Raw genomic sequence first — 22,810 nt, forward strand, 5'->3', positions numbered from 1 at the left:
GTCCTGAGGCAGTTTGCTCACACTTTTAAGGATGGGGGACATAGGGTTTCTTTTTTTTCCACTTTGGAAGCCAAATGATGCTCATAAGGAATGAAAACTTCAGTGGAAGGGCTGCAAGTGACCTAAGAATGCGGATATTAAGAAACGATTATAACAATGATCTATTTTTTTTAATGTTGCCAGAAAAGGCGTTGAAAGAGCATGTAAGGAAGAAGATTCTAGTCAAAAAGGAATAGGAAGACATTAAGGACCCAATAATTTGGCGAACTCCTTAAAACTGAACTTTTAGTTATAACTTTGCTTGAGCATACTTTATAAGCAATGGATTAAATTTTAATTGTCAAATAAATTACAAAAGTGGTACATGATCAATGAAAGAATATAAAGCAATACAGATGTATACAAAATAAAAAGTGAAAATCTCCCTCCTTCTTTCTGTTACGGGGTAAATACTGCTATAATCTATCTTTCAGGCCTTTTAAAACACTGTACATAATATAAATGTGTTTTGGGGATGGGCTCTGTTACTATAAGTATTGTTATACAGTTTTTTTAAGCTTAATAATATACTATGGACATTTTTCTACTCTTAAAAAATAGACATTATTTGTAGTCTCTTTTATAGGTAATACTTATTTAAAAAAAATTTTTTTAATGTTTATTTATTTTTGAGACAGAGAGAGACAGAGCATGAGCAGGGAAAGGGCAGAGAGAGAGGGAGACACAGAATCCGAAGGAGGCTCCAGGCTCTGAGCTGTCAGCACAGAGCCCCATGTGGGGCTCGTACTCACGGACTGTGAGATCATGACCTGAGCTGAAGTCGGACGCCCAACCCACTGAGCCACCCAGGCACCCCAGGTAATACTTATTTTAAATAAAGTGATATGGAAAACAAGGCTACTTGGCAATTCTGAAACTTAAGAAAATCCTATATTTGATGTACTTTAGATATTTTTCTTTTTTTTTAATTAAAAATATTTATTTATTTTTAACAGTTAATTTATTTTGAGAGAGAAAGAGAGAGAGAGAGAGAGAGAGCATGCGCATGAGCAGGAAGGGGGCAGAGAAGGAGGGAGAGACAGAGAATCTCAAGCAGGCTTTGCATTGTCAGCACAGAGCTCGATGGGGAGCTCCAACCCAGGAACTGTGAGATCATGACCTGAGCTGAAACCAAGAGCCGGACACTTAACTGACTGAGCCACCTAGGCGCCCCTGTTTGTTTGTTTGGTTTGGTTGTTTATTTATTTATTTATTTTTAATTTTTTTGGTAATGTTTTTATTTATTTTTGGGAGACAAAGACAGAAAGCTCACATGAGCAGGGAGGGGCAGAGAGAGAGGGAGACACAGAATCTGAAGCAAGCTGCAGGCTCTGAGCTGTCAGCACAGAGCCCGATGTGGGGCTTGAATTCACAAACTGTGAAGATCATGACCTGAGCTGAAGTCAGATGCTTAATCGACTGAGCCACCCAGGCGCCCCTGTTTATTTATTTTTGAGAGAGAGAGAGACAGAAAGCTCACAAGTGACCAGGGAAGGGGCAGAGAGATGAGGGGGACAGAGAATCCCAAGCAAGCTCCACATTACTAGCTAGGAGCTCAACTCAGGGGCTTGAACCACAAACTGTGAGATCATGACCTGAACCAAAATCAACAATCGGTTGCCCAACTGACTGAGCCATGTAGGTGACCCTAAAATATTTTTCTTGATGCAATATACTTACCCACATTTTTGATAAGTTGTTTGTAAATGATACCCTACTATATAGCATTCCACCTACCAGGATAAAATAGGAAAAGATAAAAAGCTGAGAGACATATTACAGGTTATAAAAGCAGATTTCATGAGAGTATGTGTAACATAATTCCAATTCTCTAAAAGGTATGTACATGCATAGAAAACAGTTTAGCAGAATAGGCACTCAAATGCTAATGCTGTCATCACAGGATGGTTTAAACATAGGATTTTTTTTCCTGATACAATTTTCTATATTTTCAACAATGAACTTCCATTGCTTTTTAAAAAAGTAAATATAGTATAAAAATGCATTGCATCTGATAAAAAAAAATTTCATGTGACAGAAACTAAACCTGTAGCTTCTACTCTATCTCCATGCACCAGAGTAAAAGAGTCAAAATACTGGGCACTTGTTTGATTTTTTTTTAAGTTTATTTATTTATTTTGAGAGAGAGAGTGCAAGTGGGGAAGGAACAGAGAGAGAGGAGAGACAATCCTAAATAGGCTCCACTGTGCTGTCAGCATAGAGCCCAACATGGGGCTTGATCTCACAAACCGTGAAGTCATGGCCTGAGCTGTATTCAAGAGTCAGACACTTCACTGACTGAGCCACCCACGTGCCCTGATTTTCTTAATTTAAGGAATTAGGTTTGTGTTCCCTCATTAAGAAAAGATAATCTTTAGCATCATTGAAAGAATTGATCAGGAAATGAGACAAAAATCAAGAGATCATATTCCTTTATTACATATATGAAATATAAAAAAAATTAACAGAGCAATATATATATATATATATATATATATATATATTTTTTGCAAGTCCACAGGACCTCAGGAAAAAAATATGTTCTGTATGTGAAGTTAATCTTATGGCACTGTGGTTCATGTTTTGTATATTCAAGTACAGAAGAAACTGTATGTATTGTGGTTATGCATGGGTACAGATGAATAATAATGAAGACTGTAGTTTGGTGAACTATCACATACATTATGTCAAAAAAGTGAGCAAATATAATGACCATATATTGTTAATAAAGATAAGGAGAAAACTGTCTCAACATTCAGGTTTAAATACTAAACACAAAAATAAAACAAATTCTGTGTCTATAATAATTTTTGCAGTGTTTACAAGTGCATTGCAAATAAATGAGCTTTTAAAAATTTAAAGTCAATTTCCTCTTTATCCAAGCATATTTCTACACTTATGATTTCTTCTTCCTCTAGTTTTAAAGTCTCATCTTGTTTAGTTTTTAAAAAAATTTTCATCATGGTTGGTATCTGTGGAATCTAACCTCTAGCCTGAAGCTGAGATTTGATATGCAAACATGTTCTTTTAGGTTGTATCTTCACATATTTTTTCCCCAAGTGTTCAGAGTTAAAACGTACAACTTCCTTTTGTCCACATGTAGTGGCAGTGCTTCTGTTTCAGTAGGTTTTCTTACACGCCCTTTATTTTTCTTTCTGTCAACAACAGTTTCCAAACTTTCACAACACAAGTGGTAGGTAGTAAAGTGCTTTATACAAGGAAATACTATATACATGTGGAGAGGTTCCATTTAACACCCCACAGACCAAAGTTCACACACATCACGCAAAGGAAGGCTCTTTTTTAAGAAAAACCTTTTTTGATACTAGGGTTGGGGAGTCCTTAAAATCTCCTTAATTGCTTTAAGTAGCACAAATATAAGTAACATATCTGAAGCTGGAAGGAGTCCTTGTTAGATGTACTGCCCTTAGTGGATTACTGCTAAATATCACACTGCTGTTAAAAACTCTTAATAGTTACGAATTTCAGAATCAGTCCCATAGAAACCAGATGTCAGCATAGGAGTTTTCATTTGTCTTTATGAAACAAACTGTATTTAAACATGGCCTCCCAAAGAGTCAGGTTAGACAAGGCCTATGCATTGGAATATTTCTATATGTTTTGGCACTTAAAAAATTCCAGTTTCATTTTTGAGGTCTCCTTTCCATGAAGTTTGTGTTTCATACATAGAGAAGTGCCATTATGTGCTATATACCTTTATTGCTACTTGCACTCTTTTTTTAAAATATCCATCACTTTTCTTCCAAGGGATGGCTTCCAGTGCTGGACAAAACTTTTCATATTCACGACTAATTTGCCTGTTCTTACATCTTCATGTCCTGCCACAAGATACTCCAAACCTAAAAGAGAACAAAGTTAGGGGCTATAGAGTATCATAACTTATTGAAGGAGAGAGATGTGACTTCAGTAATTTTATATGCACGGTTCATGCTTTTATATATTCATAGTTGAAATAGGGAGTCACAGGTAGTAAGAGCTAACACTTAATAAGCATTTACTATGTGCTAAATGGTTTACATGTATTATTTATTTAATCTTGAAAATAACCCTATGAACTAGGTCTTGTTTTTCTTCTTGTTTCACAAATAAGGGGACTGAGGCTCAGCAAGATTACACAAGTTGTTCAGTGTCTCCCAGTAAATAGTTAACACTCTGACTTAAGCTCAAGTCCGTCTGTAGTACTTTTACTTTATACTGTACCACCCTTCATGGTAAAGAAGTGAGGATTCTGTGCGTGCTTAGCACACTGCCATAAATTACTATTTCTTGGAGACTCACTATGTATGGTAGTGTATATTGAGGATTTTATAAAAGTGAAAAACCATTTGGGAAAACATATTGGAAGAGAGTTATAAATTATACAAAGTAACACATATTTCCTATAGAAAGTCAGTGTTGGGGCGCCTGGGTGGCTCAGTCGGTTAAGCATCTGATTTCAGCTCAAGTCATGATCTCACGGTTCGTGGGTTCAAGCCCCGCGTCGGGCTCTGTGCTGGCAGCTCAGAGCCTGGAGCCTGCTTCCGATTCTGTGTCTCCCTCTCTCTCTGCTCCTCCCCTGCTCACATGCTGTCTCTCTCTCAAAAATAAATGAAGATTAAAAAAAATAAATAAAAAAAAAGTCAGTGTATTTTTGGGATATAAGATGTTTGTTTGTCATATATTTAAAAAAAAACTTGAGACTTAACTGGACCTAGTGTTGACTTTGTAATTAAAAATTCTTTTCAGTGGGGCGCCTGGGTGGCGCAGTCGGTTAAGCGTCCGACTTCAGCCAGGTCACGATCTCGCGGTCTGGGAGTTCGAGCCCCGGGTCAGGCTCTGGGCTGATGGCTCAGAGCCTGGAGCCTGTTTCCAATTCTGTGTCTCCCTCTCTCTCTGCCCCTCCCCCGTTCATGCTCTGTCTCTCTCTGTCCCAAAAATAAATCAACGTTGAAAAAAAATTTTTTTTTAAATTCTTTTCAGACTTCAAATAAAAAATTTTGGATAACACAGAAAAATTAAAGGATGGTCTCATTACCTATACACTATAATCTCCTTTAGGAGATGTTTGTAGTAATATCAATATTGGTATTTTGAAATAATTTTCTTTAATATTATAGGGTAGAGAAATAAGTAGTTATGTTTATAAGACAGCTTTCCAAGATAAAGAGACATATACTTTAAAACTTAAGGGAAAATAGTAGATGCTAAAATTAAGCTGAAAATACCAATTTAAACTCATGGCTTTATATGTACATATAAAAATTAATATATATTAATAAAATAATAAAAGTAAAACATATGAATATGGTATATATACCATATGGACAAGTGATATATATATATCCACTGAAATGGATATATTGTCCACTGAAATGACCTAAAAAAAAGGCATTCAAGTAGCAGTGAACACCTATAATAGATATACTGTAGTCTCTAATTAAACAGATCTCACCAAAACAAAACAAGGCTTCTTGGACAAATGCTATTGCAGGTCCAGGGCGGGAAGATACAAGGTAGCACGGGACATCCTATTGTGCTAAAAGGCACAGAAGCTTTCAAAGATTAATTGGGATCAATTCAGAAGGACATGGGAGTTATCAAGAAAGGGTTACAACTTTTTAAAGTTGTGATAATCTGAGCACCAAGGAATATAATAATTTGTACCTATTGGTATCTATCTATTTGAATCAACCAATATCCATAATTCCAAAATGATACTCAAAAAAGAGAAATCTAGAAAAAACTAAATTGTCATCCTTTTTTTTTTTAATGTTTATTTATTTTTGAGAGAGAGAGTGAGCAGGGGAGGGGCAGAGAGAGAGGGAGACAGCTCTGTTCTGACAGCAGAGAGCCCCGTGCAGGGCTCAAACTCATAGATCCCTGTGATCATTACCTGAGCTGAAGTTGGTTACTTAACCCACCGAGTGACCCAGGCACCCCTAATTTGTCATCTTTTGAGGAAGCTATTAAAACCATTACTTACTTTGAAAATTGGAAATTATGGGGAAAGAATTTAGCATTTATTCTGCCTTTACAATAGGAACTATATTGAATGGTAACCTAATAGCCCAGTTTCAAAGAGACAGTCCCCTTACAGAAGCATCAACTAATAAATGAGGGAAGTTAGAAAAACGTCATTTCTCAAACTCTAATGAAATTGTTTTTTCAACGTTTATTTATTTTTGGGACAGAGAGAGACAGAGCATGAATGGGGGAGGGGCAGAGAGAGAGGAGGACACAGAATCGGAAACAGGCTCCAGGCTCTGAGCCATCAGCACAGAGCCTGACGCGGGGCTCGAACTCCCGGACCGCGAGATCGTGACCTGGCTGAAGACGCTTAACCGACTGCGCCACCCAGGCGCCCCATCAAACTCTAATGAAATTGTTGATTCAGGAAGATTACCAATCAATGATAATGTCATTAAATCAATAGTTACTGGGAAACTGGATGTTTGTATCATGACTAAGTAATACCACACTCATTATTTTCTAGTCTCAAAAGGGAAAACAAAACTGCCCAATGGAGAGACCAGACTGTCATCACTCTAACCCAAGGATCAAGTTGAGCAACCCTGATGGTGAGTTATCCGGTTACTATATGTCTTCTGATATGATTTAACATGAAGTACACACACAACAATATCTCTAATGGATTCTAGTCCAAATATTTATCTTGAATCTATCAAGCTTTTCTTTAGAGATTACATAGGCAGTAGAGGGACAAGATAAATGACACCACAAGGAACCAACCAGACAAATATAGAAGGTAATACGATCTACAGGACACTTGGGCTGGTTTCTTCAACACTAATAATTTTTTCAACAATGAAAAGAGGAACTGTGCTTGAATAAAAGAGACTTGAGAGTCTTAAAAACCAGATACAATGTGTGATCCTGGATTGAACCTGACAAGGACAAATCAGTCCTAAAGGACATTTTGGGACCAGTTGGGAAATTGGCATGTGGTCCGAGTATTATAGTATATGAAAATAAACTATAATTGAAGGCAAAGATCACTAACTGAATAAAGTAGGTTGCAAAACAGAGTATAGTATGAATTTATTTTGGTTAAAAATTATAATATGTACATGCACAGAGGAAGACCTGGAAGGATTTACACTAAGCTGTTAACAGAGAATCTTTGGAGGTAAGAAATGTGACATTTTAAATTTTCCCCTAAAATTTTATAATGTACATGTATAGCTTCTATAGAGGGTTATATATTTATTTTTAAATATTTATTTATTTTTGAGACAGAGAGAGTGAGAGACTGAGCTGAGGAGGGGCAGAGAGAGAGAGAGAGAGAGAGAGAAACAGAATCCTAAGTAGGCTCTGTGCTGTCAGCGCTGTCAACACAGAGCGCCATGTGGGGCTGGAACTCAAGAATCATAAGATCATGACCTGAGCCAAGATCAAGAGTCAGACGCTTAACCAACTGAGCCACCCAGGCGCTCCTTAAGATTTTTTAAACTTTTAAAAGTAATCTGTATACCCAATGTGGGGTTCAAACTCACAACCCCAAATCAACAGTTGGATGCTTCACCAGCTCAGCCAATCAGGTGCCTCAAGAGGGTTATTAAAAAAATTATTAAAAGAATTCAGCACTAAACTTAAAAACAGCTATGATGGTGTTTTCAAAAAAAAAAAGAAAAGAAAAAGAGAAAATAATGATAGAGATTTTAAACACACTGTAGAGCACAAATGTAAGATGGATTATAAAATATTAAAATTCTTGGAAGAGTAACCTTAGCTTTTGCATGAAAAAGAATCCCAATATTTAATTAACAGTCTAATTAAAATATAGTGGTCTTGATATAATATCATGTTTGTATCATACCTAAAGTAATAACATCTTCATTTAGAAACATAATACATAATTTTTAGGAAACTTCATTGCTAAGTCTAGTATTTTAAATGAATTTACTTTGAAACTATAAACAGAATAAATACGATAGGAGCTTGCCATTAATTTAAAGCATAAATATAAATTTGGGACACCTGGGTGGTTCCGTTGGTTGAGCATCCAACCCTTGGTTTCTGCTCAGGTCATGATCGCAGAGTCATGGGATAGAGCCCTGAATCAAGCTCTGTGCTGAGCATGGAGCCTGCTAAGGATTCTTTCTCTCTCCCTCTGCCCCTCTCCCCTGCTTGCTCTCTCTCTCTCTCTCTCTCTAAAATAAATAAAATGAAAAAAATTAAAGTATAAAAATAAACCAATAAAAATGATACTGAATAAATCCATAAATTATGGAGCAGTATCATGCCAAAAATTAGCATGGAAAACAATGTTATCTGTTGCATCACTTACTAGCATTTACATTTTGCTTTCCTATTTTTATGCTTTTGACATCTACTTTGCTACACATTTGAGGGCACAAGATTTATTTTGTTTCTTTAGAAAAAGAAAATATAATACTTTACTGCTAGTCTTGATATCCTAAATTGATTAATGAATGAGTAAACGTATGTATGAATGTAGGAATGAATGAATTTGCAGGGATGCCAATTAGATTGTTCCTTTTCAAAAAAGTAGCAGAGGAAGCAAGTTGGCGTGTAAGGTTTCCAAATTTTCTTATCAGCTTTCTTTGGCCTTGGCTATTGAACTTGTAAAAATGGAAAAACAAAGTGAAATGAAAGAGTGTCTGGTTTTGCTTTGGCAGGTTCCAGTCTTTTCTTCAAAGCAAGTAAACATGTTTTTAAGAATTCTTTGAATAATTGCGCTTATGTTTTCAATTGTGATGAACTCAGTTGATTCTTTGACTCTGGCAGAAACCTGATTAGGAAGTATAGTTTACTTCCTGGAGGGTGGCTCAGATGGTCAAAGCTTTTTTTTTCTTTTAGTGGCTTACTAAAAGACTGGGCATATTTTTTTTTTCTTTTGCCAAGATAGTAAAAAGTGCTTATAGGAAGAGCCTCTACATACAGATTATTAGGAAATAGAAGTTAAATTTATGACTCTTAGTTTCCTGTATTCAAAATCCAAGATTCTAATTACTTCACTTGTTCTTTGGAAACATATTTATTTATTATTTAAAACGTCCCCTTTTCCTTTTCCTTATTAAAATTTAAAATAACTTAAATAAAATACTAAAGGGGTATAAAAGGATGTAAGAGATTAGTCAACGGGTCAAAACGTCAACAGTTTTATATTATTTTAGACTGTTTAGGGGGTAATATTTTATTGACTGATTTTCTCTTTTTCTCTGTCACTCGGTTATCTGTTTCTCTCAAAGTTATTAATCAAAGACTACAGTAATTTCTTATTAACATAACTGGGGTTTCCTGGACTTTTATTTTAAAGGAATTAGATCCAGAGCATAAATTATGCACCTGTTTTAGCAGTGCCACTAAAATACAGATGGCAACTACATAAAGTGGAAAATACAGAGGATTTTTTTTTAAAAATATTTGTTTTGATAACTTACTATCTGGGTACTATGTTATCTTTTAGGTACTAATGGTAGGTACTAGAGATGTTGTGATCGAAAATCTAAATCCCATCCTCAAATTTAATGAAGGAGACAGAGAAATAAGCAGCTTATGCCACAGTATGAAAGTGTACTTGTAGAGCATAAAGGTAAGAATCCCATGCTTACTCACTTGTCTCTACCACTGTAGTAACATTTTAAGGTGCAAATTCCCTTAATTTCCAGTTTTTCTAAGATTCTACAGTGTTTTGTTTTTGTTTTTGTTTTTTTTTACATTTCTGCTGTTTCTAATTTGGAACCAGAATGATCATTTAATGAAAAACAAGATGATGAGAACTTGAGAGTTGTTTTCTATCCAGGAGGAACAGATGCTTCTCATGCAATCGTAAAAATGAATTCAGTATTATTTGCACAGATGGAATGTTGCATTTGAATTTCCTTTGGGAGAAAATTCTACCCAGGGCACCGTAATAGGACCTAGCTTTCAGATAAAGTATTAGTGGTAACTAAATTATGAAAGTGTTTTCTATGCTACTGGCACATGGAACCAAGCTAAGACTTCTCTTTTAGGACAGAAAATATTATATTGCTGAATTTTAAAATGTTTCACTTTTTAGAACATGTGGAAGAGAAACAGTTTTTTGATGTCAGTTCAAAGAATAGCATTTGGATTTTCCCCCAGGATTCAGATGGTGAAAAGGAGACATACTCTTGGTGAGTTGATTTCAGTTGTGGTTTAGAGAATAAGACAAGGAGCAAATCAGCAGAGACAAAGTAGTTACTAAGCTAGAAAAGTCTAATGCTTACCAGGATTGAGGATTGGACAAGTGCAGCCTCTGTTAGTCCATGATTCTGGATATAATGTTCGTTTTCCTCGTAAAATTTTCAATTTGGTAGATTTTAAGACTTTTTTTATCTTCACATTGACCTCAGCATGAGATCCTTTGTCATGAGCTGATAAAATCTTTATTTTTAGCACTGTAACAACACAATTCCAAAAGTCAAAATGTATAGGATTTCATGTTACCTGTTGAACTCTGAATAACTTAAATAAGCATTTCAGAGTATAATGGAAAAGTTAACTAATGATGATGCAAATGTGGAAATTTGCTTTTAAAATCATTAGGTTCATCTTGATGAACAGTGAGTAATATGTAGAATTGTTGAATCACTATAGTATATACCTAAAAGTAATATGAAATGGTATATTAGCTATACTGAAATTTGAAAAAACTAAAAAAAAATCATTAGGCTCACTAACTTTTGCATTGGCTTCACCTTATTTATCGATATTAACTATACTCTTCTTTCTTCGACACTTTCATCTGCTTCTGTTACTCCTATCATTATGCTAAGAGAAAATCAGCCATTTGCCTACTGCAAACATATCTTAAACACATTCAGCTATCAAATCCAAATAGAAAAAAGATGTATAGGAAGTAGAATTGTTATCCTGGTTTTTATTTAGATTCTGATTATATTTTACTCTGCGGCTCACTGTGTATAAAGTTATGACAAAAAACAAACAAAATGTTACTGCCAGAATATATTTTACATATTCTAAAGAGATTAAATAATTAAATAATTAAATAATTAAAATGGAGTATTTAATCTTCTTCCCAGACGTAAGATACAAGCCAACTGGGGTTGGAATGGCTGTCCTTCTATATGATGGCAGAGCTTCAATATTCTCTATAACTCATGATTCTATTACGCTATGCTCTTCATCTATGACATGATGTGGCTAGGGGTTAAGCAGTTGGAATAACTTGGGGTGAGGAAGAAAGTAGATCTAAGGAACCCTGGATGTATATTCTATACTATTAGAGGAGTTCTTACTGGCTCATCTATATCTTGATGGAAAATTCTGTGTAAGGAGAGAACCCTACACTGGCTGGTTCCATTTCCTAAGAATACTGTTGTCAGATATCAGATATCTTTATAGAATCACCAAATTTTAGACTTCTAAGTGGTCTTAAGAGGTCATCTAATCTTGTTTTATGTATGAGGAAGCAAGTTATAAGAAATCAAGTGAACTTCCCAAATTTGCATGACCAGTCAGTTAGAGAGGTATCAAATCCAAATAGATAAGATAATGCATGAAGGGTACGTAGTTCCTCACACATGGCTAATGCTCAGTAAATGTTCACTGTTATTTTTCCACTAGACTGTATGGTCAAAGAGAACAGGGACCTCATCTATTCATTATTATAACTTAATAAATATTTTCTAAGGAATAAACAAATGAATCAAGTTTCTTTTTTCCACTAATAGAATGGAGAAGGGAAACCATTTTTCCCCCCAAGTCTGTAGATGTGTTAATAAGAACAAGGTATTTCAGGATATCTGGGTGGCTCAGTCAGTTGAGCCTTTCTTTGACTTTTGACTTCGGCTCGGGTCACGACCTCATGGTTCATGAGTTTGAACCCCGCATCTGGCTCTGTGCTAACAGTGTGGAGCCTGCTTTCAATTCTCTGTCCCCTCTCTCTCCCCCCCTGCCTCAAAATAAATAAAAATAAACTTAAGAAAAAAAAGAACAAGGTAGAGTGTTCAAAGTTTCTTAAGCAGAAAATAGTACAATTGTATTAAAAGATGCCAGTGCAGTTGTTTGTAAATTCAGAGAGCTACCAAATATATGTAATATTGAAAACTAGTTGATATTTCCACTAAACTGACCATCTTTGAACTAAATTGTCCTGTTTTTTGCTTTTGATAGTAAATACCATTTTCTCAAAATGAATTTTTCTTTATTGGGCACTATACATTTCAAAAGTTTTCTTCTGTTATTTAGCCAAGTTGTCAAATGAAAGCAGGGAAATATGCATGTAATTTTAGATAAAAATTTATGAGATTTTTTTTTTTAGCATTTATTCATTTTGGAGAGACAGAGAGACAAAGCATGAGTGGGGGAGGGGCAGAGACAGAGGGAGACACAGAATCTGAAGCAGGCTCCAGGCTCTGAGCTGTCAGCACACAGCCCGATGTGGGGCTCGAACTCAAGAACCGTGAGATCATGACCTGAGTCGAAGTTGGATGCTCAACCAACTGAGCCACCCAGGCGCCCCAAGATTTATGAGATTTTTAACATTTACTTAAAAAAAATCTTTTATGAGATTAAATGCAATGTTATCAAGAACCTAGAAGGAAAAAAAGAACCTAAACACTTGGTTTCAGAGATCATGACTTAAAATTTTCTCTTCATTGTAATGTGTATTTCAGGCAGTATGAATTATGGAACAATAAAAAGCCTCAGATACTGGTGAAAAATACGTTGGCAAGATAAGGCATCTAGTATATTTAATAGTAAGCATAAAGCCATTTAGAGTTTGAAGATAGGAACAGTCTTTACATAGGCAGTAACATTTCCCTTTGTCTGTATTTCCCTGGTATTTGAAAAGTAGAGGAGTCTAGAATATACAGAGAGGGCAGGGAAGAGGCTTGAGTGGACAGCTCATCTCAGTGCTTCCTAAATATATATCCTCTTCCTTCTCCCTACCAGTTACTGGGCATATAGTGTATGCAAGGTAATGTGCTCTCATTTTATGGGAAAGGTGGCACCATCCAACTTTATAGATGAAGAAGTCTAGAGAGGTGAAGTTACCCAATAAACCAGAAATCCAACCCACGTAGGTCTGAACCCAAAGCTCGAACTCTTAATCACTGTGAAATAGTGCTTAAACTGATTTTTGCTTCATATTACTACATGACAACTGGCATAGGTTATTACTCGAAACTGGTAATACTACGTAAAACTGGCACAGGAATCATTTTAGTGGCTAGGGACTTCCTTTTTAGGTTCCTAAGACAAGAAGCATCCATAAGAAAGGGTTATGTGTGATGGTTTTCTTCTTTTTGTTTGCCTCTTTTCCTCATAGTAGGATGACTTTGCCTTTGCTCTAGCAGCCTCCTGCCCTCACTAGGACCTTCAACACCATCTGTATTAGGTATTATTATATTAAGACTAATGCTTTGATATTTTGGGAATGTCATAGACTAGACCTCCCATTTCCTAAAAAACTCTTTGGATTTAGTTTGAATAGATTCTTAGAAGCATTCAGGATTTCAAACTCACCATATGAATATTTCATTCCACAGAATGCCTTGGGGTTTCCTAACACCTGTTCTTTACATTCACATTTACCTACAAAAAGTAAGTGAAAAATTGTGTCAGTTATTTAGAAACAAGGAAGAGGAAAAAAAACAACAACAACAATACAAGTAAATCCAGGTAGCATAACTCATTAAAAAAAAAAAAACATTGAAATATAATTAACATAAAGTGTTATATTAGTTTCAGGTGTCAGGTAGCATAACTCTTTAAGACTTGAGTGATTCACATAATCCATAAATACTAAGAAATCATAAACAGTCATTCAAACAAAGTAGAGTCACTTTCTGAATTGAATTAGTTATCATCCAATAAAGTACTGACTTAAGAGAAATATACAAAGGTAGAAACAATGATATATTTTAATGCTTGTAATTGATGTTATGATAGATATAGTCCAGTATGAATATTCCATGCTAATGGAAAAGAAAAACTAAATGAATAAACTATAGAAAAGACACTTTCTTTTTACAATTAATGTTCACTACAGCAAAAGTCAAATAGAGTAAAATAACTGGGCAGTCCTTTGAAGGCAATGCCACCCAATTTAAAAGTATTTATTTCACCTATTATGTGCAGGACATGGTGCTATACACTTCAGAGTATATAAAGATGAGCAATATACAATTCTTGCCTGAAGGCTTACAATTCAGTAAGGTGAATAAAGCAAGTGTATAAACAGTGTTCTAAGACAGATACAATATGCTTGGGTGAGAGTCACATGTGTGGAAGGATGGAAAAAGGCTACATGGCTGAAGAAGGATTTGAAATGGACCCTGAAGAATAAGTAAGATATTTCCCCAACAGTTTAAATTATGCATTACAATTACTGTGTGTGACGCATTTGTCAGGCCCTGTGGAAGACTTTCGAAATGCCTTTGTACATAGTCTATATATAGCATTCTTATTTATCTGTTTCCTCTCTAAAGTGTGATCCTTGAGGACAACAGTTATGTCTTATTTATCTTTAAATCCCTAGAAGGAATAGGATTTCCGTTCTTACATATTTAATAATTCGATATAATTTTATCATCCTTCCCCTTCTGCCTTCATGCATTACATTAAATAGGCATTGAGTGGTGTAAACATAGGTAACATTTACTGAGGAAGAGCTACTATGTGCCAGGCACTATTTAAAAAAAATTTTTTTTAATGTTTACTTATTTTTGAAGGAGAGAGAGAGAGAGACAGAGCATGAGTGGGGGAGGGGCAGAGAGAGAGGGAGACAGAATCTGAAGCAGGGTCCAGGCTCTGGGCTGTCAGCACAGAGCTTGATGCAGGGCTTGAACTCACAAGCTGTGAGATCATGACCTGAGCCGAAGTCGGACGCCCAACCGATGGAGACATGCAGGCGCCCCTGTGCCAGGCACTGTTTTAAGTGTTTTACATTTATTTACTCATCTAAGATTCTAACATATAGAAATTTGACAAGAATATAGAGATAAAAGGGTGAGTAAAGGGGGCGCCTGGGTGGCTCTGCCGGTTAACCATCCAACTTCGGCTCAGGGCATGAACTCATGGCTCATGAGTTTGAGCCCCATGTTTGGCTCTGTGCTGACAGCTCAGAGCCTGGAGCCTGCTTCAGATTCTGTGTCTCCCTCTCTCTCTCTTTCTCCGCCACTTGCACTCTGGCACTCTCTCTCTCTCTCTCAAAAAAAAAAAAAGATTAAAAAAAAAATTAAAAAAAAAAAAGAGTGAGTAAAGAAATGTAAGAGAGAAAGGCAGAGTGTGTTCATGGAAGAATAAATGTTTCTGTTTTTCCTGGGTACAGATTGAGTTGTGAATAGTAGAAGGCATCATAGAGGACCTTGACTGATAATGCAATTAGGGCCTGAATTTAATTTGTTAGATAAAGGAGAAATTTTTTTTAAAATTTGAGTACAAGTCACATACAATGTTACATTAGTTTCAGGTGTACAGCATAGCAATTCAACAAGTCTATATGTCATGCTGTGTTCACCACAAATGTAGCTACCATCTGTCACCATGCAATGCTATTACAGTATCATTGACTATATTCCCTATGTGGTGGCTTTTATTCCCATGACTTATTCATTACATAACTGGAAGCCTGTATCTCCTGCTCTCCTTCACCCATTTTGCCCATTGATAAAGACGAATTTTTGAAGTTTATCAGATTAAAGAAGTTACATGAATTAAATATATATATATGTATCCGATGAAATGTAGGTCTGAACTAAAGAAATGGCTGTGGGTCTAGAAAAGAAGGAATATTAAGGGAGGATGCAGAGTTAGGGTCTACAAATCTTGTCAATGGATTGGATTACGGCAAGGGAAGAGGAAGCCTAAGGATGAACTTGGAGTTTTCAGCTAAGATGACCGAAGACTAAAGTATTACTAACAGAAATAGAGACGTTAGGAGGAGAACACTTCAGGAGTGTGTAACTTATGGTTTTTGGTAGCAACCAATGGTTTAACTTAATTTTTGAAAGGATATGGAGTAGCTCATAGAAAGGAGAAAAAGCTGAAGAACCAGAACTCAGAAAAGACAAGAATCAGGACAGCGCCAGAGATCTGGGTACCAGGAACTGTTATACAGTCTCTTCTATGGCGGTGTCATTGGAATCACGAACGGTGATTACTTTCAGACTTTGTCACTTTCAGCTCACAATTTAAATTCCGGGGAGACAACATCTGATTGGCCTCACCAAGACTTTACTAAATGGGGGAAGGCTGGTTCCCTAGAGAAAGTTTGGGTTAAGCTGCCACAGAAATAGCAGGAATAAAGAGGGGGAAATGGATCTGGGTAGGCAGAAACAACAGAGGTCTAGTATGAGGAGAATATAATGACTTAGAGTTGCTGACAGAATACGCAGGTGGAAATGGGAGTAGGATTCCGGTGAGATGAGGTTGGGTAGACATGGTAATGTGGCAAATAGTGACATGCTGACTCTGACTAAAGCTGTTAGAAACTAGAGAATGAGATTTTGCCAGTGGAAAATCACAGTGGAATTAAATAGTGGGAATGAGAAATCACAGGTGCTTAAAATTAGCTGTTGTGATTTGTTAAATAATATTGCGTATCATCTAAACATAGCAGAGATGGTTACTCCTTCAGGAATTGTAGTAACCTAAGTAGATAGCCCAGGGCCTTTGATAATTCCACCAAAGCTGGAGAGTATGGCAACCACCATGCTAAAAAAACCAATTGAGCTCCAAAGGGCATGTATTATTCCTTAACTTGTGTTCTTTTTAGTCCTTCAGCCAACAAGAATATACAAAGTTCTGTTATTTGAAGATATTCTGTGGCTGCTTTCCAATACTCCCTTTTTCATGTTAAGAAATCAGACATTCAGATTTGTTTTTGAATGAATCTTTGTTGATCAGGCTTTATTTAACCCAGAGGTGTTTTCTTTTTTTAAAAATTTTTTAACACTTATTTATATGTGAGCGCGAGAGAGACAGAGTGCAAGCGGGGGATGGTTAGAGAGCAAGGGAGAGAGAATCCAAAGCAGGCTCCAGGCTCCGAGCTGTTAGCACAGAGCCTGACATGGGCTTCAAACTCGTGAACTGTGAGATCATGACCTGAGCCGAAGTTGGGCGCTTAACTGACTGAGCCACCCAGGTGCCCCCAGATGTGTTTTCTAAAAGGAAATCTGGAAGGGGAGAAAAACCTAGTTAGTTAATACTGGGTTATGAGAAACATCATTTACAGTTCTGTGGTACCAGGTAAAGCCAGTTGTGTTGAACAAATTCTATAGTACTAGTTCAAGCCAGTTTTGTTATATAAGTTCTGTGGTACTAGTTAAAGCCAGATTTGTTGTATAGGAGGTAAAAGTATGTATCTAATGTTCTCTGTCTCACAAGAAGTGGTAGAAATTAAGGGTATCTTGCTGGTATAGTGCATTACACTTCTAGTTATGGAAACTTATGGTAGGTAAATAGGTAGGCAGGCACATGTATTCGAGAATGAACTGTGGTGCTTAGGAAACTGATTATCACTTCTTTGTTGGTAAAAGGTGCCCAGGAGCACTATTCTATATCCAGTGGGAACTTTGCTGTTTAGCAGAAAACTGAACAATGTCTTCCTCAATCTGGAGCCCCTCCAGATGAATTTCAGAGACTCTCTGGGGAATATCACAGACCTAACAGCTGTTGTGGATATGAGTCTGGAGTCATTCTGATGCCAGCAAGTTACGTGCTTAATTGGTGGGTCGCCAGCTCCCTAGTAACGTGATTGGCTTAATGAATGTCCTATCATGCTAAAAAGTTGATTTTCACAGATTTGGCTTAGCAGACAAAGTTGGATAATTATGAAAATCATTGTGTTAGAGAAATAGAAGAAAACTTTCGCAAGTGGTTAAAGTTAAAATTATAGAATTCAGACTATTTAGCATTGAGGCAAAAAATTGAGAAAGATTTTTTTCTTTTTCAAATGCTGAAAAGATAAATATGACAACTTTGTGTTTCTTTATCTTTCCCACCTTCTTTCCTGTTGTGACCTAAAATGAAAACATTAGGAAAAGGATCGTAAGATCAGGTTAAGTGAAAAAAAAAAAATGATACAGAATTGCAAATACCAGTATTTCTCAAATTTGGATTCTTGATTCTTGAAGAGTCCATAAGTTCTCTATGAAAATGAATTAAAATTGTGGTTTCTTGCTCTGCCCCAATCACCCTGGTCTCTTTGCTCACCACAGGGCTTTTGCACTTGCAGTATCTTCTGCCTAAACTCTCTTCCCTCTTTTATCTGTATAGCTCACTCTTACCTTTTTCAGGTGTTCTTCTGCAAACATCACCTTCAAAAGACTTTCCTTGATCATCCTATTTAAAAGTATGCCCCTCCCAACCATTTATTATCTCCCTCCTTGCTTTATTTCTCTATTATATTAGATAACATGACACAAAATTTTATTTATTTATTTATTTATTGTCTTCCTCCACAAGAATGTAAACTCCTTGGAGTCTGGGATTTTTGTCTGTTTTGTTCTATTACTATATTCACAGTACTGACACATAGTATGGGTATGCAATAAATATTTGTTGGATAGATGAATGAATTTACAAAGAACTACTAAGTAGTGAGAAAATTACGAATTGGAAATACACAGAATAAGAGACCCGAATGGCCAAGAAACCGTGAAAAGCTACTAAAACTGTTAGTAATCAGGAAAATACAACTTATAACGGCAGGGTCCCATTTCACACTCACCAGATGGGCAAAAGTTGAGAGGTTTGATAATGTTAACTTCAGAAGTCGGAAAATGTTGAAGGAGTTGAACTGTGCCTGAGTTAGTGAGGTAGAATAGTCCTTGGCCCCTCATATGTGTTACACACAAGTTTGTTACATAAATACGAAGTATCAGTGAGGATGTGGAACAAGCAGCAGGATGTCATCTCTGGTGGTGGAATGCAAATCTGTACACCTGCTTTGGAGAGCTACTTGGCAGTATGTGGTAAATCTGATAAAAAGCATACTTGTGACCCAACAGTGGCTAGGTTGTACCCTAGAAGAAGGCTCAGCAAACGTTTTCTATAAAGGGACAGATAACAAATATGTTGGCCTAAGAGACAAAATTAAAGATTTTGATGTAGGTACTTATATAACTATTTATTTTATGTTTTTAAAGTTTATTTTGAGAGAGAGAGAGAGAGAGAGAGAGAGAGCATGCACACACATGAGAGAGTGTGAGAGAGAGAAAGAGAGAGAGAGAGAGAGAGAGAGAGAGAGAGAGAGCGCACAAGTGGGGGAGGGGCAGAGAGAGAGAGAGAGAGAGAGGGAGACACAGAATCTGAAGCAGGCTTCAGGCTCTAGGTTGTCAGCGCAGAGCCCAACACAGGGCTAGAACCCATGAGCCGTGAGACCATGACCTGAGCCAAAGTTGGACCCTTAAACAACTAAGCCACCCAGGTGCCCCACTTATGTAACTATTTAAGCTATAACCATCTAAACCTTAGAGCAGGTAGTTTGTGGGCTGTAGAAAAACAGATGGCAGGCCCAATTTGGTCTGAGGGACAGTTTACCAGCCCCTGCTCTAGTGAAACTCCTTCTCAAGTGCACAAAGTTACATTTAAGAGGACATTTGTGGTAGCATTACGTATAACAGTGGAAAATTAGGAATTGGAAATATCCTAAATGGCAAATAATGAGAGAATAAAAAGTGATATATTCAAATAATAGAATGCATAAATCTAAAAAAATACATAGTTAGATCAAAAAAAGCTTTACAGGGGTAGGTAAGTTATGTACATGCAGTCTTAAAAACACTCTATGTATATGTGTAGTAAAATAGTAAAAACATGAAAGTGAATGATAAATACCAAAATTCAGGGTGGCGATTACTCTGTGGAGTAGGGGAGGCTAGTGAAGTTGGAGATTGATACAGGTCTTCAAATGTATGTATAACACTTTAAAGTTTAAAAGAAAATATAAAACAATTATGGCAAAACTTAAAGTTTGATAGGTGTGTGTATATGGGTGTTCATAATACATTTTGGGCATTTGTAATGTTTAATACAAAGAATTTTTTTGGTGACCATTTCACAGTACACACAAATATTGAATCATTATATTGTACACCTAAACTAATATGTTATATGTGAATTATACCCCAATAAAAAAGTTAAAAAACTTATTATAAGTTTCATTTGTATCATTTGGGGAGCTCTTTACAACCAAATGCTGACACAAGATCTCATGCCCACATTTGTGTTTGTGGTGAATAGCACCACTCAACTTTCTACAAGAAAAGAATAGAGGCAGGATGAACACAGAAATCATGTATTCACACCAATATTACGGCATACTCATCAAACGAAGGAACAGATAAACATCATAGGAAAACCGAGAGGAAACAGTAGTATAGACCTGGCAGACTTGAAGAACCATATTTATGTAGTGAAGAGTGCTTTGGCTTCAGTAAAAATTATTTTTCATCTTGAATTAATGGTGTTAATTTGAATTTTGTTAGTTTTATTGTCTTCTAGTTGTATAAAAGATATAAACAAAAGGAGTTCACATCTGCCTTTGTGCATATTAAATTACACTAGGTCTGTAAGAACATTTTTCCTTTAAAAGGATCTCTACATTTCCAAACGTGATATATTCAGTAGCTCTCACCTCTGTAAAAGAGTGTATTTTAGACAGAGAAAGACACACCAAAACAGTAACAGCTTGGGTAATGAGATTTGGATTTTTTTTTTACTGTGATGTTTTGAATTTTCCAGATTTTCTATACTAATTATATATGTTCCTCTAATAATCAGAAAATAAACAGAAGCTTGTTAAAATACTCCTTAACTAAATTGAATAGTTCTATACTTACGGGAGTCACTACTTTATTAACCTCAGAGCTAAGCATCCCCCTCATAGGATACAAGAGTTGTTTCCTGGTTTGTCACAAATCACTGTTACTCAAGACCAGACCTGGAAATATGGTATCTGGTTATATCTGTCATCTCACCTGAGTGTCGAAGTGCAGAAAATCCTTGCTCACCCTCCCACTCCCAGGCTGGTTCACTTTTATTGTTCATGGAATGGAGGTCAGGAATTTCATGATACCAGTCCATGTCTGTGCTGCTAATAAAATAGAAAATGATGAAGTTAAGGAATTTCTTAGAACTTGAATGAAATGAATGTATTTATGGAGCTGTAAATCTAATCAGGTACTTTCCCATCCCTTTAGTTTTCAGAAATAGTGTTTTAAGGGACTATTGTTAAGATTAATAATTTATTTTGTAAAATGAACCAGACCATCTCGGGAATCTTGCAAGAACAAATTTGACGAAGATTCGTCAAAGAGCTGTGCAAATGCATCTTTGCTCCACTGACAGCATGTAAGACTTTCTAAGTCACTACTAGATCTTCAAAAGAATCCAAAGGACACAGAGACAGAGCAAGAGCCATGTGCACTCACCTGCTGATGCAATCGCCTGTGAGTGGGTCACAGCTCCCTGCGCAGTCACAGGGCCTGCAGCCATAGTTTCCGAAGCCCCAGTACCCCACCATACACCTGTCACAATGTGGCCCTGCCACCCCAGGCTTGCAAGGGCAGTCACCATTGCTGGGGTCACAGAAGGTCACTGAGCTGAAAGGAAGGACAGCTGATCCCACTGGATGACAGGAACACTCTACAACAGAGAGGACACACAAGGACTGATGAGTAACGAGGTTATCTGTGAAGATCAGGCCTGGCAATCCTGAAATAGTTTCCCTTTACCACCCAGCGTACCTCTAAGACTCCTCCTTTAGCCAGTTGGTATATGCTGAGAATGAAAGCTAATTAAATTACAGATAAGAAGATATAATCAAGAAGGCAAATTTGCTGAAAAACAAACTACATTATTTATTTTAGATTAGAGGGCATTAAATGTGAATGGCTTTTGCTTGGGGTGTTGAGAATGAACCAGCAAAGGTAACAAAGAAGGAACAATTAGCGAGAAAGGAAAAAAAGTCATGAGTGTGGTGTTCTGGAAGCTAAACAAGGTTTCCACATCACGTAGGCAACATTCACTGGGTTAAATGCTGAGAGGCCCAGAAGATGGGGCATGGGGATATATTTTTGCATTTGACAACATGAAGACCATCGGTGTCCTCGATAGGGACAGTTTCACCATAATGATGAGTGGTGAGCCCATCTGAAGAGGATTAAGGAGGTCGGAGTAGAGGAATTTGAGCATGGGAACAGATAACTCTTTTGAGGAGCTTTTCTAGAAAGGCACAGAAATGTGGTGGTAGCTAAAACTGGAGGGGATAGGAATGCAAGTGAAGGTTCTAGTTTTTGCTTTGTTTTTGGTAAGATGAAATAGATTACAAATGTTTGACATTGAATGGGAATGATCCAATAGAAAGGGGGAAAGAGGAGGTGTTGGCCTTGGGTAGGAACATGAGCAGTTCATAGTAACAGGATGCAGGGCAGAGCATATGGGCACCGATGCAGGAAAGTGGATAAATGCAGTAGTGGGAGTTAGTGGAATTGTTCTTCTGATTGCTTTTTTTCTGATTTTTCTGGATGAAATAGGAAGCAAAGTCACCAGGTCAGAGCGATGAAGAGTGGAAGCAGGAGAGTGAATGAGAGACATAGATAGTGAAGTATAATTGCTGGGCACAGAAAGGCTACACTTGAGGTCAGTAGTCATGAATCTGTAGTGATAGTGATATAGCCAAGAGGGTTCAGGTATGGGATAGGGAGAAAGCTGGATTTAATTCACATGGTGCTGTGGACCCTTCCAGATTCATATGTTGAAGCCTAATCTCCATTGTGATGGTATCTGG

At 36.7% G+C, this 22,810-nt stretch overlaps 1 protein-coding gene and 1 long non-coding RNA gene across 5 annotated transcripts in view; one reads left to right on the plus strand and one right to left on the minus strand.

The window, feature by feature from the left end:
• The first annotated feature begins 816 nt into the window (after positions 1-816).
• Positions 817-10,279, plus strand: LOC123386687. Its single transcript, XR_006600977.1, has 4 exons — positions 817-858; positions 6,533-6,617; positions 9,491-9,616; positions 10,085-10,279. It is a non-coding gene; the product is annotated as an uncharacterized LOC123386687 (long non-coding RNA).
• Positions 2,667-22,810, minus strand: part of NTN4 (netrin 4) — a 126,023-nt gene continuing 105,879 nt past the window's right edge. For 3 of the 4 annotated variants that reach the window (XM_045062187.1, XM_045062185.1, XM_011284159.4), the window contains 5 exons: positions 21,453-21,666; positions 21,000-21,115; positions 13,540-13,608; positions 10,275-10,445; positions 2,667-3,899 (listed from right to left, as the gene is read on the minus strand). In XM_045062187.1, coding sequence (XP_044918122.1) covers positions 3,763-3,899; positions 10,275-10,445; positions 13,540-13,608; positions 21,000-21,115; positions 21,453-21,666 — 707 coding nt within the window. In that variant the 3' untranslated portion in view covers positions 2,667-3,762. The remainder of the gene's footprint in view (positions 3,900-10,274; positions 10,446-13,539; positions 13,609-20,999; positions 21,116-21,452; positions 21,667-22,810) is intronic. The other variant, XM_045062186.1, reaches the window with a different exon arrangement.

This window comes from Felis catus, chromosome B4 (genome assembly GCF_018350175.1).
Source record: "Felis catus isolate Fca126 chromosome B4, F.catus_Fca126_mat1.0, whole genome shotgun sequence".
Classification (NCBI taxonomy): domain Eukaryota; kingdom Metazoa; phylum Chordata; class Mammalia; order Carnivora; family Felidae; genus Felis; species Felis catus.